Source organism: Halichoerus grypus, chromosome 1 (genome assembly GCF_964656455.1).
Source record: "Halichoerus grypus chromosome 1, mHalGry1.hap1.1, whole genome shotgun sequence".
NCBI lineage: Eukaryota > Metazoa > Chordata > Mammalia > Carnivora > Phocidae > Halichoerus > Halichoerus grypus.
In genome coordinates, this window is record NC_135712.1 from 209,878,946 (window position 1) to 209,898,479 (window position 19,534).

General features: G+C 39.3%; 2 protein-coding genes across 2 annotated transcripts; one reads left to right on the forward strand and one right to left on the reverse strand.

The window, feature by feature from the left end:
• The first annotated feature begins 2,017 nt into the window (after positions 1–2,017).
• Positions 2,018–2,956, forward strand: LOC118553281 (olfactory receptor 7G1-like). The gene has a single exon (XM_036120254.2). The coding sequence runs from the start codon at positions 2,018–2,020 to the stop codon at positions 2,954–2,956; it is 939 nt and encodes a 312-aa protein (XP_035976147.1).
• An 8,902-nt stretch (positions 2,957–11,858) lies between these two features.
• On the reverse strand, positions 11,859–12,776 carry LOC118553289 (olfactory receptor 7G2-like). Its single transcript, XM_036120262.2, has one exon. It carries the CDS (start codon positions 12,774–12,776, stop codon positions 11,859–11,861), a length of 918 nt encoding a protein of 305 aa, XP_035976155.2.
• Positions 12,777–19,534: the final 6,758 nt, after the last annotated feature.

Here is a 19,534-nt window from a genome sequence, read left to right on the forward strand (position 1 = left end):
TTGTTTACCATAAGAGACTCTTAACTACAGGGAACAAACTAGGGGTTGATGGAGGGAAGTGGGTGGGGATGGGCTAAATGGGTGATGGGTATTAAGGAGGGCACTTGTGATGAGCACTGGGTGTTCTATGTAAGTGATGAATCACTGAATTCTACTCCTGAAACCAATATTGTACTGTATGTTAACTGACTGGAATTTATTTACTTTTTAAAAAAAGATTTTATTTATTTATTTATTTGAGAGAGAGAGCATGAGAGAGAGAAAGCACAGGGGGAGGGAGAGGGACAAGCAGACTCCACACTGAGCAGGGAGCCCTATGCAGGGCTCGATCCCAGGACCCTGAGATCATGACCTGAGCTGAAGGCAGATGCTTAATCGACTGAACCACCCAGGCACCCCAACTGACTGGAATTTAAATAAAAACTTGAAAAAAAAAAAAAAAGAAAATGTGACTGTGAAAACCTAAAATGGAAGTGGCAGGTCTGTGAGTTAATCAGAGAATTGTCACAGAGAATAGATTAAAATCTATTATATAAAACATATTGTATATGCTTTGTATATACACAGTGAAGATTAATGTTCAGGAAACATTAAGGACATGGAGAGATAAACCTCAGAGTGTTTGCATTTTTATAATAATGTAGCTATGTTTTTAAATATCTTATTTATATAATATATATAATGTAACAATACGTATAATATGGTAAGATATATTAAAATATATATAATATATATAAACATGCACACTGTATTCTCACACCTCAAATAGGTATCAGAATTCCTGATGTCATTGATTAGAGAGCAATATCTTTGTCCATCACTTAGAAAAGAAGACTCTTATCCAGTTAGAGAAGGATGGTGTGTCCACATTTACCAAGAATTTGAAATGGAGATGAGCAGACGCAGGTGGAGAAAAGTACATGGTGTACACTGGGCCTCACAGGGTCAGGGAATTCCTTCCTTCCTGATTCTTGGTCTTGAAGGATTTGCACTTGCCTGGGATCTCAGTGACAATAAAATTGTTTGACTAATGAGGAGCTTTGGAAATTGAACCTCTAGGGATACAGAGACTGCAGTCTGCCTGTGACCACTTATTTCAGCAATCCTTCCCAAGAAAAGTAGTAGCATAATTGGGCCTCCTCCCATAGATGATCCTTCTTGCTCAGGAGCCTAGGTCTCATTCAGTCCCCCTGCCCTTTCTGAGTACAAATCTCCCAGATGGTGCCTTCAGGGGAAATGTCAATCATCATTCCACTGTGATGCCAGCCAGGTAACCTACGTGGATGTTTGAAAATGAGGGCAGGTATTTCACTACAGGTTCATCCAGGGGAAGTTGTGAAGAGAGTACATGTACCAGATGATTGGAATCAAGTCATCCAGTGTCCTCCTGCCTGTCTGGCATCCTCTTCACATCCTTGTACTTTGTACCAATTTCAAGTACCTCCATTTACTAATGTACTCACTCTCTAGTATGGCCAGGGCCATTTCTTAATGAGTAGAAATCTGCTTTTTTAAAAAACAGGATGACTGTTAGACAAGTCTCTGACATTTACTTACAATTTTGTGGAGGTGAGAGGGCAGGGAATATTTGGTAAAGTTCACTTTATCTTCCCATTCTTGGTTCTTGACATACTTAGGTATTATCTCAGGTGCTTGCCTCTGAGGTCTCTGGGGATCCAGACAGAATCTTCAGCTGCCTCCCCAGTCTGTTTCTCTTTATAAAATTACCAAATGTTTCAAATAATCAAAATGATATAGATAGGGCAATATTAAAAAACGGCCACCTGTTAACCCTTTTGGGAATTAACAGTGGATGACACTCTGCTGTATCAGCTTCAGGTTTTTGTTAAAGGAACAGAATAATATGCATACAGAAAGCACCTACTCCTTATCCCTCTCTATTAGTCTCCATCCCATCCTAAGACAGTGTTTGTCTCTGGTGATGCTCCTCCTGCTGGTCTAGAAAACACACATTTGATTGTGTTGTCACTCCACCTTCTCCATCAGATTCATCAACATGGGACCCAGAAACAAAACAGGGGTTTCAGAATTCCTTCTTATGGAAGTGACAGAGGATCCAGAACTGAAGCCCCTCCTCTTTATTCTGTTTCTATCCATATACCTGGTCACCATCCTGGGAAACTTGCTCATCATCCTGGCTGTCAGCTCTGACTCCCACCTCTACACCCCCATGTACTTCTTCCTCTCCAACCTGTCCTTTACTGACATCTGTTTAAGCACGACCACCATCCCAAAGATGCTGGTGAACATCCAAGCACAGAATCAGAGCATCACTTACACAGGCTGCCTCACACAGATCTACTTTGTCCTGGTTTTTGCTAGTTTGGAAAGTTTTCTTCTTGCAGTAATGGCCTATGACCGCTATGTGGCCATTTGTCATCCACTGAGGTACACAGTCATCATGAACTCCCGCCTCTGTGGCATGCTGGTTCTACTCTCCTTGTGCATTAACATTGTGGATGCCCTGATGCACAGTCTGATGGCGTTGCAACTGACCATCTGCACAGACCTTGAAATCCCTCTCTTCTTCTGTGAAGTTGTTCAGGTCATCAAGCTTGCATGTTCTGACGCCCTCATCAATAACATCCTGATATATTTTGCAACCAGCATATTTGGTGGTATTCCTCTGTGTGGAATCATTTTCTCTTATACTCAGATAGTACCCTCTGTTTTGAGAATGCCATCGGTGGGCAGAAAGTATAAAGCTTTTTCCACCTGTGGGTCTCACCTATCAGTTGTGTCTTTGTTCTATGGGACAGGTTTGGGGGTATACATAAATTCTGCTCTTACTAACTCTTCCAGAAACACTGCAGTGGTTTCAGTGATGTACACTGTTGTCCCTCAAATGATGAACCCCTTCATCTACAGCTTGAGGAACAGGGACATGAAGGGAGCCTTGAGGAAACTCATAAATAGAACACCTTCTCTTCTGTGACTGTGTCGTCTGCATGGACTGGGGTTTCTAGAATGAGTCAAAGTGACAAAAATACATGATGAGCCAGAATATCTGATTCTTGCATCATCAACTTCTTCTGAAATTATGAGATAGCATAATGGTCATGTGCATTTTAATTTGATGTGGAAAACTAACTTGTACTTTATCCAGCAATGTGGTGTTTGGCAAGTGATTTCAAATCTCTAATCTCAGTTTCTGAGTCAGATTCCCTAAAAGCAGAACCTGAGTCAGGGGTTCTTGTAGTAGTGATTTTGTGAGGTTTGTTTTCAGAAGAGAAGTGGGATAAGGTTAGACAGAACAGGGAAAGAATTTAAATGAGGATGTTGTGAGTCTACCTGAATCTAGGATCATACCATGAGAATTGCACTTCAGTGTTGGAACTGCTAGGAGGCCAGGTGCTGATATTTTGATATTTTGTCCCCAATTCAGGAATCACAAATTCCAGTCACTGGAAAGTGTACCTGTGGAGGGCAACATCAACAACCACTACACTCAGTTCCAGGATATATAAAATGGCATTATTAGGTTATCTTAGTGGTTTGGCATGATAGGAGATAATTAAATTTTATCAGTGAGAAGGTCTTTGGCTGTAATAAGAAAAAGAAATCCTGACTCTAATATGTTCAAAATATAAAGAGGGTTATAAGGTGATGGATGCATTAATTAACTTTCTTGTGGCAATCAGTGCACAGTGCATACATATATTAAGTCATCACATTGTACACCTTAACTTTATACAATTTTTGTAAGTATACCTCCATAGAGCTGTAAAAAAGAGTTCCCTTTCACTGTAAGGACTTCAGAAGTAGAGATATACAAGAACTGGACAGTAAGACTTCATTTATTCATCCACATGGTGGCTTCCTCATAGGTCTAGCTCCCCTTATGGTCCAGATGGTTGCAACAGTTGGAAGAAATCTATGAAAGAATGTATTTAAAATCTGGAATATGAGACCTTTCCTAAAGTTCTCTTGTTAAAATATATACAAAGTAGTATATAAAATGTATCTATGGTTTTAAAAAAACAGTAGCATAGTAAAACACATATCTCTCACCCAGGTGAAGAAATAAAGCCGTGCCACAGACAATCCATTTGATGGTGTCCCAGCCACACTACCCTCTTCTCTCCGGTGACAAACACTATATTGAACTTTGTATTTATCATTTTGTTTCATGTTCTTCTATTAGGTTGAATCCTATGAGGTTGCCATATTTGATCACATTTGCCCTCTAAAATGGGCAGTGGGATTCAATGTTATTATCACCCATATGTATCCCTATCCAATTTGTAAATTTTCTTATTTTTGAGCAAGTTAAAGGTTAAATCTTTTTTTTTCATTTCTCAGAAGTCTTTCTTTCTTTTTTTTTTTATTATGTTATGTTAGTCACCATACAGTACATCATTAGGTTTTGATGTGGTGATCCACGATCCATTGTTTTTGTATAACACCCAGTGCTCCATGCAGTACGTGCCCTCCTTATGTTTTGTTTCTTAAATTCCACATATGGGATGACTTGACTGTCTTGGCCAATCATTGGTAATGCTTCTGGATGATACAGCATTAGCATTCCTAAACCATCTCATGTTTCTTAAGTTCCTTTCAAAATTTTAATATTTTCATCTTGAGAAATGCCTTAAATCTTTCCCTCACATACAAGGCATGTCCACCTCTACCCATGACATAGAGTAGCAGTGAGAAAAAGTGTAGCAGGTCATGGCATCCATTCAAGTATATGCTCTGCACCTGAGCATAGGTTGAAAAATGTTGCTTATAAACTTGAAAGTCATAAGACTCCTCCATGGAAATGCTACTCATCTGTGTTAGTGTTTCATTCTATGAGAACTAGGCAACTGTGTCAGTGATGTTCTCTGTCCTTAGGGGACTTTTCCACCCAAGATGGTAGGTGGCATATCATTTTTTAAAAGCAGCTACATGAGAGAAAGAATCAAATGTATAGACTCTTCAAAGTAGAAGAAAATTCAAACAATTATTGGCCCCTGGAAGACAAAGACCTTCAAGACAGTGTAGATTTATAAGGTACTTAGAAGATAATCAAGTGCCCTAACAGGATTGCTTCTGTAAAGCAGTGATGCTCCCTCACCTGGGGGAGACAGAAGTGGCCATGACGGCTTTTATCATTTGGTGTGTTAGTTACTTTCAGAACTCTGAATGTAACCCAAACCAGCACTTCTTTGTAAATGGGGAAAGCTTTTCAAGTGTATGGAGGCCTTGGTGTCCTCAATGTAGAGTGGAAACTGTCACCATGTCTTATGGGGATGTTGCAGCGATGAGCAGTGCAGAGAAGAAAAGCAGCCAGCACAACACTCAGCATATGGGACCCTCCTAGTAACATTTGCTATCATGTGTGTGTGTGGTTTTTGGTCCAATGGCACCTGGAATATTTCATTTCTCAGAAGGAAGCAGTGGGGTGGGCAACAGAGGAAAGGCAATAAAAAGAGAGTAAATCCTTAGCATGATAACTGTTTATGAGCATGAGAAGTGTTTATGAGCTGAAACTCTGGCTGGGAATCTCTATTGTTTAGAAAAGGAATGAAGTGCACAGGAATGATGTCAATATTCATTTGGCATGGACAGATGATGAACCATATAGCAATCAAAATGAATTAAAGAAAAAATGAATCAGAATTATAGGTTGATAAAAAATAAAAACCTAAAAATATTTATATGACAAAAGCCTACAGCATGAGAAAACCTTAAATATATATTGAAATCTCCCAGGCTATAATCCCTAGTAAATAAAAACCCCAGCAAAAAATAACAGAGACACAACAGTGAAGTGCTGGGTTTCCCACTAGTTGATATGATCAAGTTTAGACACTTCACTGTCCTCATTCTAGGTGTTTTTATTGCAATTAATAGTAGAGATATAGGTAAAGCCCACATCGTAAGTTTGTACAATCTTGATTCTTTTCCTTCCCCAGGGGAACCAGTGCACTGACTTTATGTACATTATTCCCCTGCAATTTTTACTATAATTAGTTTTATCCTTTCATAAAAACTTACATTCTTTGGATAAAGAAGATGTGGTATATATATATATATATACACATACATACACACACACACAATGGAATATTTTGCAGCCATCAGAAAAACAAAATCTTGCCATTTGCAACGATGTGGATGGAACTAGAGGGTATTATGCTAAGTGAAATAAGTCAATCAGAGAAAGACAAGTGTCATATGATCTCACTGATAATGAGGAATTTGAGAAACAAGACAGAGGATCGTAGGAGAAGGGAGGAAAAATGAAACAAGCTGAAACCAGAGAGGGAGACAAACCATAAGAGACTCTTAATCTCAGGAAACAAACTGAGGGTTGCTGGCGTGGTGGGGGGTGGGAAGGATGGGGGGGCTGGGTGATGGACATTGGGGAGGGTATGTGCTATGGTGAGTGCTGTGAATTGTGTAAGTGATGAATCACAGACCTGTACCTCTGAAAGAAATAATATTATATGTTAAAAAAAAAAAAAAGATAGTAGGAAGGGAAAAATGAAGGGGGGAAATCGGAGGGGGAGATGAACCATGAGAGACTATGGACTCTGAGAAACAAACTGAGGGTTTTAGAGGGGAGGGGGGTGGGGGGATGGGTTAGCCCGGTGATGCGTATTAAGGAGGGCACGTATTGAATGGAGCACTGGGTGTTATACACAAACAATGAATCGTGGAACACTACATCAAAAACTAATGATGTAATGTATGGTGAATAACATAACATAATAAAATTAAATTAAAAAAATTCTTTTGCATTTTAAAAGCTTTATATACATGAAACCATACACTACATTCCATTTAAAACTGGCATGCTTATGCAATTTATTTTTTTATTATGTTGGTATATATAGTCCCATTCACTAATTTTAATTACCAGAGAGTATTACATAATATTGTTACATCACAATTCCTCCATTCCTTACTAATAGGTATTATGATCAATGCCTTACATCTCTGCTATTGTTATATAAAATGCTTGTAGTTTTATGAAGAGAAATACATGTACTAGGAAAGTATCTGGCTACATGTCTCTTGTTTCTCTGTCCTCAAGCCACAGGGATAATATACTCATCCCTGCAATGGTATGTCAAGAATGAGGAATGCAAGTAAGGGGAGAAGCTGACCCAAACCCTTCCCCACGACCATCACAAGAATTCAAGGGAATATGAGAAAGTGTATAATGGTTTTCTTGTTTTAAAAGGGACCAATTTCTTCACAGGAGGAAAATATGTTCTGCCATGTTTTAGAGAGATTAGAAGAACAGCTGACTGAGATAAAGGTCAGTATCAGTACAGACATACATGGGCACTTGTCAACAGGAAGACAGGCTGGAGTGCATGGGACACCCAGGTCTCGTTTCATGCATGCACACTCTTCATTGCTTTCCCTGGATGAATCTGTAGCAAAATACCTGCCATCCTTATTGAAGCATTAACTAAAGGACTTTCAGTTACCTGGATGGCATCAGCGTGGAATGATGCTTGACATGTCACCTAGATACAAAGATGGAAGATCTGTCTTCAGGAAGGGCAGAGAGACCAAGTGAGGCAATGGGCTCAGGGTCAAGAAAGATCATTCCTGCTTGGAGCCTCAGGTGTGCTTCTTCCTGACTAGGTAGGGGCTGTGAGGTTGTCACAAGATGACTCTTTATGGTGTTCTATCCCTGGGGGGTCAATATCCAAAGCTCCCCATTAGACAATATTTTTAGTGTCCTTCTGATCTCTGGGCTCTGCGAATCCTTAAAGACCAAGACCACAGAAGAGAGGAATTCATGATGGATAATCCTTGAGCCTATGAGGCGAGGTGTACATCATCTATCCTCCCTACTGTTCATGCTCATCTCTGTCTCACACACCTTGCACACATATACTCACACTCTTTCTAACGAATTCTAGGCTTCTTTTCTTAAAGTTACAAAGAGAGGCATCAGTATGTGATTAATGATATCTCGAAGCCCGATTCCAATTTTAATGTGCAAATACTATTTACGTACTGGGTGTAAATAGTATATTTGTAATATAGTTAAGATATTATAAAATTCAATCTCCTAGTGTTATTTCACCTTTAGATCATTGAATGTTTACTGTACTTTCTTTCTATTTCTTATAGTTTACATGGGAATATATCATCTATTCTTTGTGATCATTGTGGCTGTGATCATGTAGACAGACTTTATACTCTCTTTTTAATCTTTCGTAATCACCTGTTCCAAGTTCTGCACAATAGATACAGTGCACATTTTTATTCCCACTGGGGGATTTTCAAATGAATTACGGTTCTTCATTTTTATTTATTTATTTATTTTTAAATCTTTTTTGAGAGAGTGAGTGAGTGTGAGCAGCAGGGGGAGAGGCAGAGGGAGAGGGAGAGAGAGAATCCCAAGCAGGCTCCATGCCCAGTGCAGAACTGCCTTCATGACTCAATCTCATGACTCTGAGATTATGACCTGATCCTAAATCAAGAGTTAGATGTCTAACCAGCTGAGCGACCAAGGTGCCTCAAGGTTCTTCATAATTTTGTTAAGGATTGATTGATTGATTGATTGATTGATTTTAGAGAGAGAGCATGTGGGAACAGAGTGAGAAGAAGAGGGAGAGAATCTCCAGAGACTCCCCACTGAGTGCAGAGCTCAACTTAGGGCTTGATCCCATGACCCCAAGATCATAATGTGAGTGAAACCAAGAGTTCGACACTCAACTGACTGAGCCACCCAGGTGCCCCAAGGTTCTGTATTTTTAATTGTGTCGTGATAAAGTACAGTGTGCAGTTTGTCCATCACTCAGATTTCATCGGTAATAATAGGCGTGGATGATACTGCATGTTAATATTCACTTGAAAACATTTTTCTTTAAGCATTTCAGTATTTTCATGTATTTACCAATGTCTTTCACATTTTAACTCTTTTTAATGGAGTTTTCTTAATCTATATTTTCAAAATATATTTCTTGAAAATAGGCTTATGACAAGAATGCATTGTAATATCACTCTTCACCATGTTAACACCAGTAAACTTCAAACATATGAATAATAGGGAAATATGAAGACTTAGCTGGGCTCAAAAAATGATAAGGCTTTCTATGTACCTCAAGAAAACAAAAACATAAATGCTATGGTGGGCTGGAGCCAAAGGGTTCTGCTGATTTATGTTCACAGGTAAGTGGATACTTACTCTTCTGGGTAATGGGGATTAAAGAATGAAACTGGACCCCAATCTTTCACTACTCACAAAAGTCAACTCAGAATGGATTAAACACTTCAATGTAACATCTGAAACTGTAAAACTCCTTGGACAAAAAGAAGGGGATAACCTCATTGACATTGGTTTTGGTGATGATTTTTCAGATTTGACATGAAAAGCAAGACAACAAAGCAAAACTAAACGTGGGAGTACATAAAACTAAAAAGAATCTACATAGGAAAAGGAACAATCAAGAAAATGAGAAGGCAACCTGTGGATGCGAGAAAATCTTTGCAAAGCTCATATCCAATAAGTGGTTTGTATCCCCACTATATAAGAAACTCATAGAACTCAATAGCAAAAACTCAAATAATCTGATTTTATTTATTTATTTTTTAAAAGATTTTATTTATTTATTTGACAGAAAGAGAGCACAAGCAGGGGAGGTGCAGGCAGAGGGAGAGGGAGAAGCAGGCTCCCCGCTGAGCAGGAAGCCCAACATGGGGCTCAACCCCAGGACCCTGGGATCATGACCTGAGCCAAAGGCAGATGCTTAACCAACTGAGCCACCCAGGCACCCCACAAATAATCTGATGTTAAAATAGGCAAAGACCTGAATAGACAGCTTCTTAAAAAAGACATACAAATTGCCAACATGTATATAAAAATGTTCTCAACATTACTAGACACCAGGGAAATGCAAATCAAAACCTTATTGAGATATTACTTTATACTTGTTTACATGGCTGTTACCAAAGACAACAAATACCCGTGAGTAGGTGAAGAAAAGGCAGCCCTTTTACACTATTTGTTGGGAATATAAACTGGTTCAGCTGCTGTGGAAAACAGTATAGCAGGTCCTCAAAACATTAAAAATAGTTATAAAGGAGACCCAAATACATCGAAAGAATATTTTATTTTTGGATAGATATGCACAATGCCATAGAAATGTCAATTTGCCTTAAATAGCTTTATAGATTTAATGGAAAATCTGTGATGCTGTTGTACTTGAGAGACTGATTTTAAAATTTGTATGAAAGAGCAATGGAGAAAGAATATTTGACTTGATGGCAAATAAGAACAGAGTGATTGGTTTCATATATATCAAGATTAGTTATGGAGGTACAGTAACTGAAATGGTATGGTTTTGGAGCAGAGTGAAAAATAGAAACAATGAGACGGGCACATGTAGGAAGATTCTATCGAGGACAGATGCAGTGGACAGTTTACTTAGGATAATGTGGCATTGCAGGGGAAGGATGGTGCCATTCAACAAATGCTTTTAAGTTATAGGACTCAACATATTGAAACAAAACAAATTGCTTAGCAGGAAACTGGCATTGTTGGAGTTCTTGTTAGGATAAGGTTAACAGGATAATTGATAAAGGAAATGAGACCTCAATTTGTCAAATTCCTTTCTCAAATTCATATAGGCTGTTTGCCTCATGCTGAGACTGAGAATGCTATGCTTTTCTCTCCACCTCTCTTTCTTAAATTCATATTTTACTTTTTATTTTTTATTTTTTCTAAAGATTTTATTTATTTATTTATTTGAGAGAGAGAGAGTGAGCAAGAGAGACCAGAGCACAGGCCAGGGGTGGGGCAGAGGGTGAGGGAGGAGCAGACTCCCCACTGAGCAGGGAGCCCAATATGGGACTGGATCCCAGGGTCCTGGGATCATGACCTGAGCTGAAGGCAGAGGCTTAACCACTGAACCACCCAGGCACCTACTTTTCTTTTTAAGATTTATTTTTATTTATTTTAGACAGAGAGAGAGTATGTGAATGTGAGGAGGGGCAGAGGGAGAGGGAGAGAATCCTCAAATTAACTCCCCACTGAACACAGCCTGTCCTGGGGCTGGATCATAAGACCCTGAGATCATGACCTGAGCTGAAATCAAGAGTTGGACCCTTAACTGACTGAGCCACCCAGGCGCCTCTCTCTTTCTTTTTTTTAAAGATTCCATCTATTCATTTGAGAGAGAGAATGAGATAGAGAGAGAGAGCATGAGAGGGGGGAGGGTCAGAGGGTGAAGCAGACTCCCTGCTGAGCAGGGAGCCTGATGTGGGACTCGATCCCGGGACTACAGGATCATGACCTGAGCCGAAGGCAGTCGCTTAACCAACTGAGCCACCCAGGCGCCCTCTCTTTTTTAATTATATATTTAAGCTGTACATAATGATGATTTGATATACATACATAATGGAATTATTACTATGGGCAAGCTAATTAACATACCTATCTCCTCACATAGTTACCTTTGTTCTCGTGTCTGGCGGTTAAGAACACATCAAATCTAGGCTGAGGCCGGTCCTCTGGCTATAATGACGTCCTTGTTTAGCATTTTCCCCACCCTATCCTTCTGTCACTAAAATTTTCCTGAGAACAGGTCCCCTAAAATAACCATAGAAGGAATCCCTTACTCTGATTCTGCTTCAATGGTTCCCCAAAAATCAAGTTCAGAGTGTTCACATAAATTTTCAAAAATACCAAAACTAGAGAAACCAAAGTCAGTTTTCGAACCTAAGTTGAACTCCCTTTATGGTATTTAACCACTGAAACATAAGAACTAAGAACTTGCTGAGGGAAGGGTCAGACAATCTGACTCACCCAGTACTCCTGTATTTTGACTCATTCTAGAAGCCCAAGACCAAGGCAGATGACACAATAACAAACAAGATGTTTCTCAGATGAATTTCTTCAAGGCTCTCTTCATGTCCTTGTTCCTCAGGCTATAGATAAAGGGGTTCAACATTGGAGGGACCACGGTGTACATCACTGAGGCACTTGCAGTATCCTTGGAAGAATGAGTAACTGCAGAACTAATGTACACCCCAAAAGCTGTCCCATAGAACAAAGAAACAACCAAGAGATGAGACCCACAGGTAGAAAAGGCTTTATATTTCCCCCCAGCTGATGACATTCTCAGAGTGGAAGAGACAATTTGAATGTAAGAGAAAATAATCCCAAGGAGAGGAACACCACCCAATATGCTAGTCACTAAATACACCAGGATGTTATTGATGAGGGTATCAGAACAGGCAAGCTTGATGACCTGAGCAAGTTCACAGAAGAAATGGGGAATTTCCAGGTCTGTGCAGAAGGAGAGTCGCAGCACCATGAGACTGTGCAGTAGGGCATCTGCAGTGCTGATGCTCGAGGAGAGTAGAATCAGCAGCCCACAGAGGTGGGGGTTCATGATGACTGTGTACCTCAGTGGATGGCAGATGGCCACATAGCGGTCATAAGCCATTGCTGCAAGGAGGAAGTTTTCCAAGCCTGCAAAAAAGAGGACGAAGCTGACCTGGGTGAGGCAGCCTGTGTAACTGATGGATTTGCTCCGTCTTTGGATGTTCACTAGCATCTTGGGGATGGTGGTGGTGCTGAAACAGATGTCAGTGAAGGCCAGGTGCAAGAGGAAGAAGTACATGGGTGTGTGGAGGTGGGAGTCAGAGCTGATAACCAGGATGATGAGCAGGTTTCCAAGCATGGTGACCAGGTATACGGTCAGGAACAGTCCAAATAGAAGGGGCTGCCATTCTGGATCTTCTGAGAGACCCAGGAGGAGGAATTCTGCTACACCTGTTTGGTTTTCTGGTCTCATGTTCTTGATGAAGCTGATGGAAAAAATACAGAGGAGAGGACACATAACAGATGTACAAGGATCTCTTGTTTTAGAAAATCCTGACATGAATAATATTATTTTCTTTTTTTAAAAGTTTTTATTTAAATTCCAGTTAGTTAACATACAGTGTAATATTAGTTTCAGGTCTACAATATTGTGATCAACACTTCCATACAGCACCCAGGGCTCATCACAGAATTGAATATTATTAATCTTTTCTGGGGCGTCTGGGTGGCTCAGTCAGTTAAGCATCTGCCCTGGGCTCAGGTCATGAACCCAGCATCCTGGGATCAAGGTCCAGCATTGGGCTCCCTGCTAGGTGGGGAGCCTGGTTCTCCTTCTCCCTCTGCCCCTCCCCCCTGCTCTCTCTCTCTCGCTCTGCTCTCTCTCTCTCAAATAAATATATAATATTTTAAAATGTTTTCCTTTGCCTTTTACCTCTCTTTTGGTCTCTCTCCTTTCATCAACCTCTCTTATTTTTGTCCTCCTCTTTCTTACACTACTCAATTACTCCAATTTTATTTACTTGTTCCTCACACTGTGCCAAATAATAGGAATACGATAGGAAAAATACATGTTTTTATTCCTTTAAAATTCTCCAGCTTCCAGTTAGCAAGCAGGAAACTCACAACCAAGCAATATTAAATCAGGGTTTCAGAGCAGAGTTTCTAAAACTGTGCCTTGCATGAGAATCCACTGGAAGGTTTATTAAAACTCACATTGCTGACCCCCCACTCTGAATATGCGATTCAGGCTTGAGCATTGGGCTGACAATTTGCCTTTCTAACAAATTCCCAATGTTGCTGCTCTCAGTCTGAGTTTTACTTTAAGGACCCAATTCTACAGCATAGAAGATTGTGGGCATGGAAAATCAACTTGACCACAGGTTAGAGCAGACCCAGCATAACTATGGGGAAAATGGTGACCTGGCTCATCAACATTCTGCAGAGTGAGCCTGCTGGGAGTTCAAACCCATGTCTCAGTGAAGCCTCTTTATTTCTTTCCTTCCTTCCTGAAAGTAACACTCTACTTTTATTAACTCATTCTTAATTAAAAAATAGAATCTATCATCACTATTTAAGCCTCTTCATTTTCAATGGGTCCTCAGAATCTGCCTATTGAATATCCCATTTCCATTTCAGTGTCTTGTCATTGGATTCTATAACAAAACCCTTGCTATAATTGTTGTAATTAATGGTAATAGCAGATATTATACAAATAAATATGATTATTTTAACTGCACATACTACCTCTAACGCAGCATCTGTTGCCAGGCAGGGTCCTCAATACTTTTCTCATGCTCACTAATTTTATTCTCTCTACTGCCCTATGAGTCAGGTGCTTCTACCATCCTCCTGTTTACCCCTGACCTCAAGTAAAGAGGAAGGTCAAGGGGCACCTTGATGGCTCACTCGATTAAGTGTCTGCCTTTGGCTCAGTTCTTGATCCCAGGGTCCTGGGGTTGAGCCCTGCATTGGGCTTCCTGCTCAATGGGGAGTCTGCTTCTCCCTCTCCCCTTTCTCATGCTCTCTCTCTTTCTCTCTCAAATAAATAAATAAAATCTTTTAAAAAATAAAAAAAGAGAAAGGTCAAGTGAAGTGAAGTTATGGATACAAAATCTTGACACTCCAGTGAGATGTGGTGCAGGGAATTGAACTCAGGCTTCCAGACTTTGGAGCTGAACTCAGAACACCATGTGATGCATTCTCTGTCTAGTGCAGATTTAGGTGTCCTAAAGGGTTGATCAGACTTCATCACTTGCCTTTGAAAGTTTCCACCTGCATAAGACTGCAAGTGTTTTCCCTGCCTGAAGTTCTTCTAATCTCTGACCACGTAGGTAGTATGTAGCAAGTGACAGCTTCAAAAGAGGATCCGCACTCAGAGCCAGAGATCAAGATTATAATATGGTACTTTAAGCTGTTATGGTTATTATTTCAATGAGACTCACTTTTCTTCCAACATTAGAATATTAAAACATTCTCCTAAGGTGACACATAACACATCTATGTTTTTCCCCCATACTGAAGAATTTGAGGAAGGAGGAATTGCCTGGGGTCTTGAAGAAAAGAAAAAAGAAAAAAGCAACAATTTGTTAGTGTGTTAAAAGCAGAGTCCTGGAATGAGAAAGATAAAATCTACTGATACTAATGTCCAGGCTGTTTGACAGGAGCGTTGCTACAGTGGTAAGAAGAGGAAAAGATTGTCAAGTTAGTTTTAAGAGGGAAAAAGGAAATTGAGAAAGGTATATCTGGATACCTCAAGTGCCTTGCTGGTTGGGCTTAAAGAATTTAATCCATATAAATGAGCTTAGTGCCTGCGGAGTGTGAAGCACTTGTTATTTAGGATGATCATGTCAACTGGATGAGAAAGTGAGACCTTATTTTTAGAAATACTTACCTCCCCCTGCACCCAGGGACCCACCCACCCAACAACATATGAAATAAATACATGCATACTCTTTTTGTTTGACTACCAGTCACATTTTTTAAATACATTTTCAAGATTTTATTTATTTATTAGAGAGAGAGAGAGAGAGAGAGTGCAGGGGGAGGAGCAGAGGGAGAGGGACAAGCCAACTCCATGCTGAGTGGAGCCTGAAGCAGGGCTTGATCTCACCACCCTGAGATCATGACCTGAGCCAAAATCAAGAGTCACACTCTCAATAGACTGAGCCACTCAGGCACTTTTTTTCTTTTCCAAGGTAGCTTAATGAGATCTATCCCTTCTTTTATTTCCCACTTTTTATGTAGATTAAGGAAATAATCCCTTCCTACTCAGCAGTTTAATGGATTTTCTATTGCTTTTTTTTTTTTTTTTAATAACAATTCTGTCCCTGTTATATAACAGACAATTTTAAGGAAAGAAATGTTGAAAATCAATCATAGAACTTCAGGTTCTCCTCTTTCTATGTGTTTTAGGCCACATCAAAGTCTGGGTCAGGCAGCCTTGGCCCCTCATTTCCAAAGGAATCCTTAATTTATGTATCAGGAAGAACTCAAGGATACCTCTGTTTCCTTTGTTACAGTGAACTCCTGAGAATACTGTTATTGGATCACCCAAAACAAACAAGACATGGCTATGTCCTGGGTGCATCAGTGGATCTGCCAAATATTCTTATGAACCAATGTTTTAGGAAAAGTCTGTAAAGGTCTCTTCTGTGAACAGCTCATTAAGATACTAATGTTTAGAACTGAATGGCCCTAGGTAATCTCTGTTTCACTAATAAGAAACTATGAGCCCTTAGCATGGAGTCATGAAAACAAGCAACCAATAGCATCAATCGATATTTCAGTTCAAGCACATACGAGTTTGATTCTGTCTCCATCACTTGCTTTGTAAAGAAGGACATTTTCTTTTCAACTGTGCAAGAAACCTCAGTCTCATTTGGATAATAGGAACCATTATAAAACCTTATGGGAATGTTGCAAGAATGAGTGATGAGTAGATGAAATCACCAAGCACAATGTTTGATATATGAGACATTCTTAATATTTCCTATCGTGATTTGTTTCTGCCATGGACACAAATGTACCACCTGGCATGGCTCATTATAAAAGGGAAGTGATAGGACGGGCAAGGTGTAGGAAGAGAGGAGAAACAAAGAATATTGTTAGCATGCCAACCATCAATTTCAAGGAAAAATGGATGTGTTGAATCTCTTAGTGGGATAATTGCTTATGTAGGGAAACAGAATTGAACAATCTGGATGAACATCAAGAGGTAATGCTCATTTCTCATAGCCATATGATAAAATGCATAGCAACTAAAATGAATAAATTAGACCCAGATTATCAACACAAATATTAAAAACTCCAAGGAGCAAGTAATTTTCCTAACAAGACCTATATCATGATACAGTTTAATGTTTTAAAGTAGCACTGATCTTAAACCTCTAATTTCTTATTATAAAGCATTTCAGGTATACAAAAACTATGGAGAAAACTAAGTCCTGAGCATCTAGCACTAAGGACCATGAAATTGAAATATATTCTCATATTTGCAGTAAATATTTTAAGAATTAAATTAATATTTATTTTTCCATATCCTTAATAACTTTTTCTTGCCCAAGGGACCCACCATACTGAACTTGGCATTCATGATTCCCTTGTGGTTTTAATATTTGAATAAAAATGCATAAACTTCTGTTTTGCATTTTAAACTTGACATATTGTACATTTTGCATTTGGTTTTTAAAAGTAGTACATTCAATGTCTTGGTACATTTTTCTCTGGTTCATTAACTTTAAATATCTTACTTTATTTTCAGTGTCTTATTACATCACAATTTATTTATCCATTCTCCAACTGAGGCATTTTATAGTTGCCTTTTATACATACACACAAACGCACACAATGTGTAAATAATTTAAATAACATGTGGAGAACAACCAAATTCAAGACTGTGGTTGCCTCTGGGAATGGAGGGGAACATAAAGGGATGCTCTATTAATTCATGCTACTTATTACTTTCAAAAGCATTTTAATTTTAATTCTAATATAGTTAACATACCGTGTTATGTTAGTTTCAGATGTCCAATATAGTGATTCAACAATTCTGTACATTACTCAGTGCTCATCATGAAAAGCATACTCTTAATCCCCTTCACCTATGTCACCCATGCCCAACCCAACACCGCTCTGATAACTACCAGTTTTTTCCATGTTATTTTGTTATTTAAGAGAAGAACTCTGTGTGGGAGACAGTATGGAGGCTCCTCCAAAAGTTAAAAATAGAACTACCCTATGATCCAGCAATTGCACTACTGGGTATTTACCCGAAGAATACAAAAACACAAAATCAAAGGGATACATGCACCCCTATGTTTATAGCAGCATTATCTACAGTAATGAAGATATGGAAGCAGTCCATCTATTGAGGAATGTATAGAGAAGAAGTGGTAGATATATACAATGGAATATTATTCAGCCATCAAATAGGATGAAATCTTGCTATTTGCAATGACATGGATGAACTAGAGAATATAATGCTAAATGAAATCACAGAAAGACAAATACCTTATGTTTTATTTCACATGTGGAAATAAAATAAATAAATAGAAATAAAACAAAGATGCAAAGGGGAAATATAAGAGAGGGAGAGAGAGAGTAGAGAGGGAGAGACAAATGAAGAAACAGACTCTTAATTACAGAGAACAAACTGATGGTTACCAGAGGGGAGGTGGGTAGGGGATGGGTTAAATAAATGATGGGGATTAAGGAGTGCACTTGTTGTGATGAGCACCAGGTTTTGTATGGAAGTGTTGAATCACTATATTGTACACTTGGAACTAATATAACACTGTATGTTACCTAGCTGGAATTAAAATAAAAACATAAAATTAAAAGAAAAGAAAAAAAGAACCCTGATGGCAAAATACCAAATTTTATGAATTCTGGAAGCATGGGTACCTGCTTATTTGTTCTATTATTCTAGGTCTTTTGCCTTTTAAATATTTCCTAGATTACTGAAAGGAAGCAGGTGGCATGGGGTGTAGTTTTCAGATCTGCCTCATTCTCTACCTCCTATGTCTCCGAACACTCAAAACCAGGAAGCAGTGTCAAAAGCAAAGAACTCTTCTAGAAAGGAGTATCATGAGCCAGGAGTGGGAAGGAAAGGAGAGGCTGGCCACATACCTCTGCCCTTTGCCAAAGAAATGAAAGAAAATGTTAGAGAATTCTAGAATATTCTTCAAAATTGAGCCAAAGTAGATTGCTCTTGAGAACAGAAAAAAGTCCCAGGACTTTAGGATCAAAGTAGGAGATAAGCAGAATGAGAGATGGTCAAGCATTGGTGCAAAGGTGCAAGCAAACAGGTCGAGGAGAAGATTGATGGATCCTTAGGCAGGCACCTCGAAGGTCACCTAACTCTGCTTATTTTCTGCATGTTCTCACCTCACAGTTACCAGATGGACTGCTAAACAAAGAACTGTCCTTATTGCAAAATATAAAGTAGGGGACTTCAGATTACCTGGATGTCAACAGTAAGGAATGACATTCAGTTCTTCCCTGGATGTGAAGAAGAAAAATGGGAGCTCTGTTCTCAGTGAGCAGAGAAAGATACTGGAACACTGGGCTCCTGTGCAGAGCTGCTGGACCCTGGGATGAGGCCCAGGTGGCCTGCAAATGACCTGGGCATGGCTGTTGAGTGGGGTGATCACAGGCAGACTGTTTGCAGTCTCTGTCTTTTGGGGGTTCAATATCCAAAGCTCCTCATTAGCCAAACTCTTATTCTCATGTGATCACAGGGCAGTGCTAATCTTGGAGGAGCGAGGCTCAGAGACGAGGAACTTTGCTTTGTCTGATTCTCTCACCCTGACTGGTCAAACATATGCTATCTTCTTCCTCCACAGTTCTTGGCTCACATCCATTTCAAGTCACCTACACACCCAACCACATCTTCCTTCTGTTATTAGATTCTAGATTTGGTTAAAGGTATATTTAAATTCAAGTCTATTTTAATTACAATCTCAAGAAGACAGAGTACATTTGAGCTAAAAAATATGGTTTCCTTACATGGATAGATAAGTATTACCTGGATTAATATATGTGACAATGTAGGAAATGTACCCTAAAAATGCAAACACTCAGGGCTAATGTTATGTGTGGCTCATTGAATGGTGATGCTGCTTGTGCATATTATATTTAGCAGTTGCTAATAATTTCTGTATACTCAAATGTACCAGGCATTTGTACAATTTTATAAAGAAATTTCACTTTCAACTCTTCCCAATTCAATAT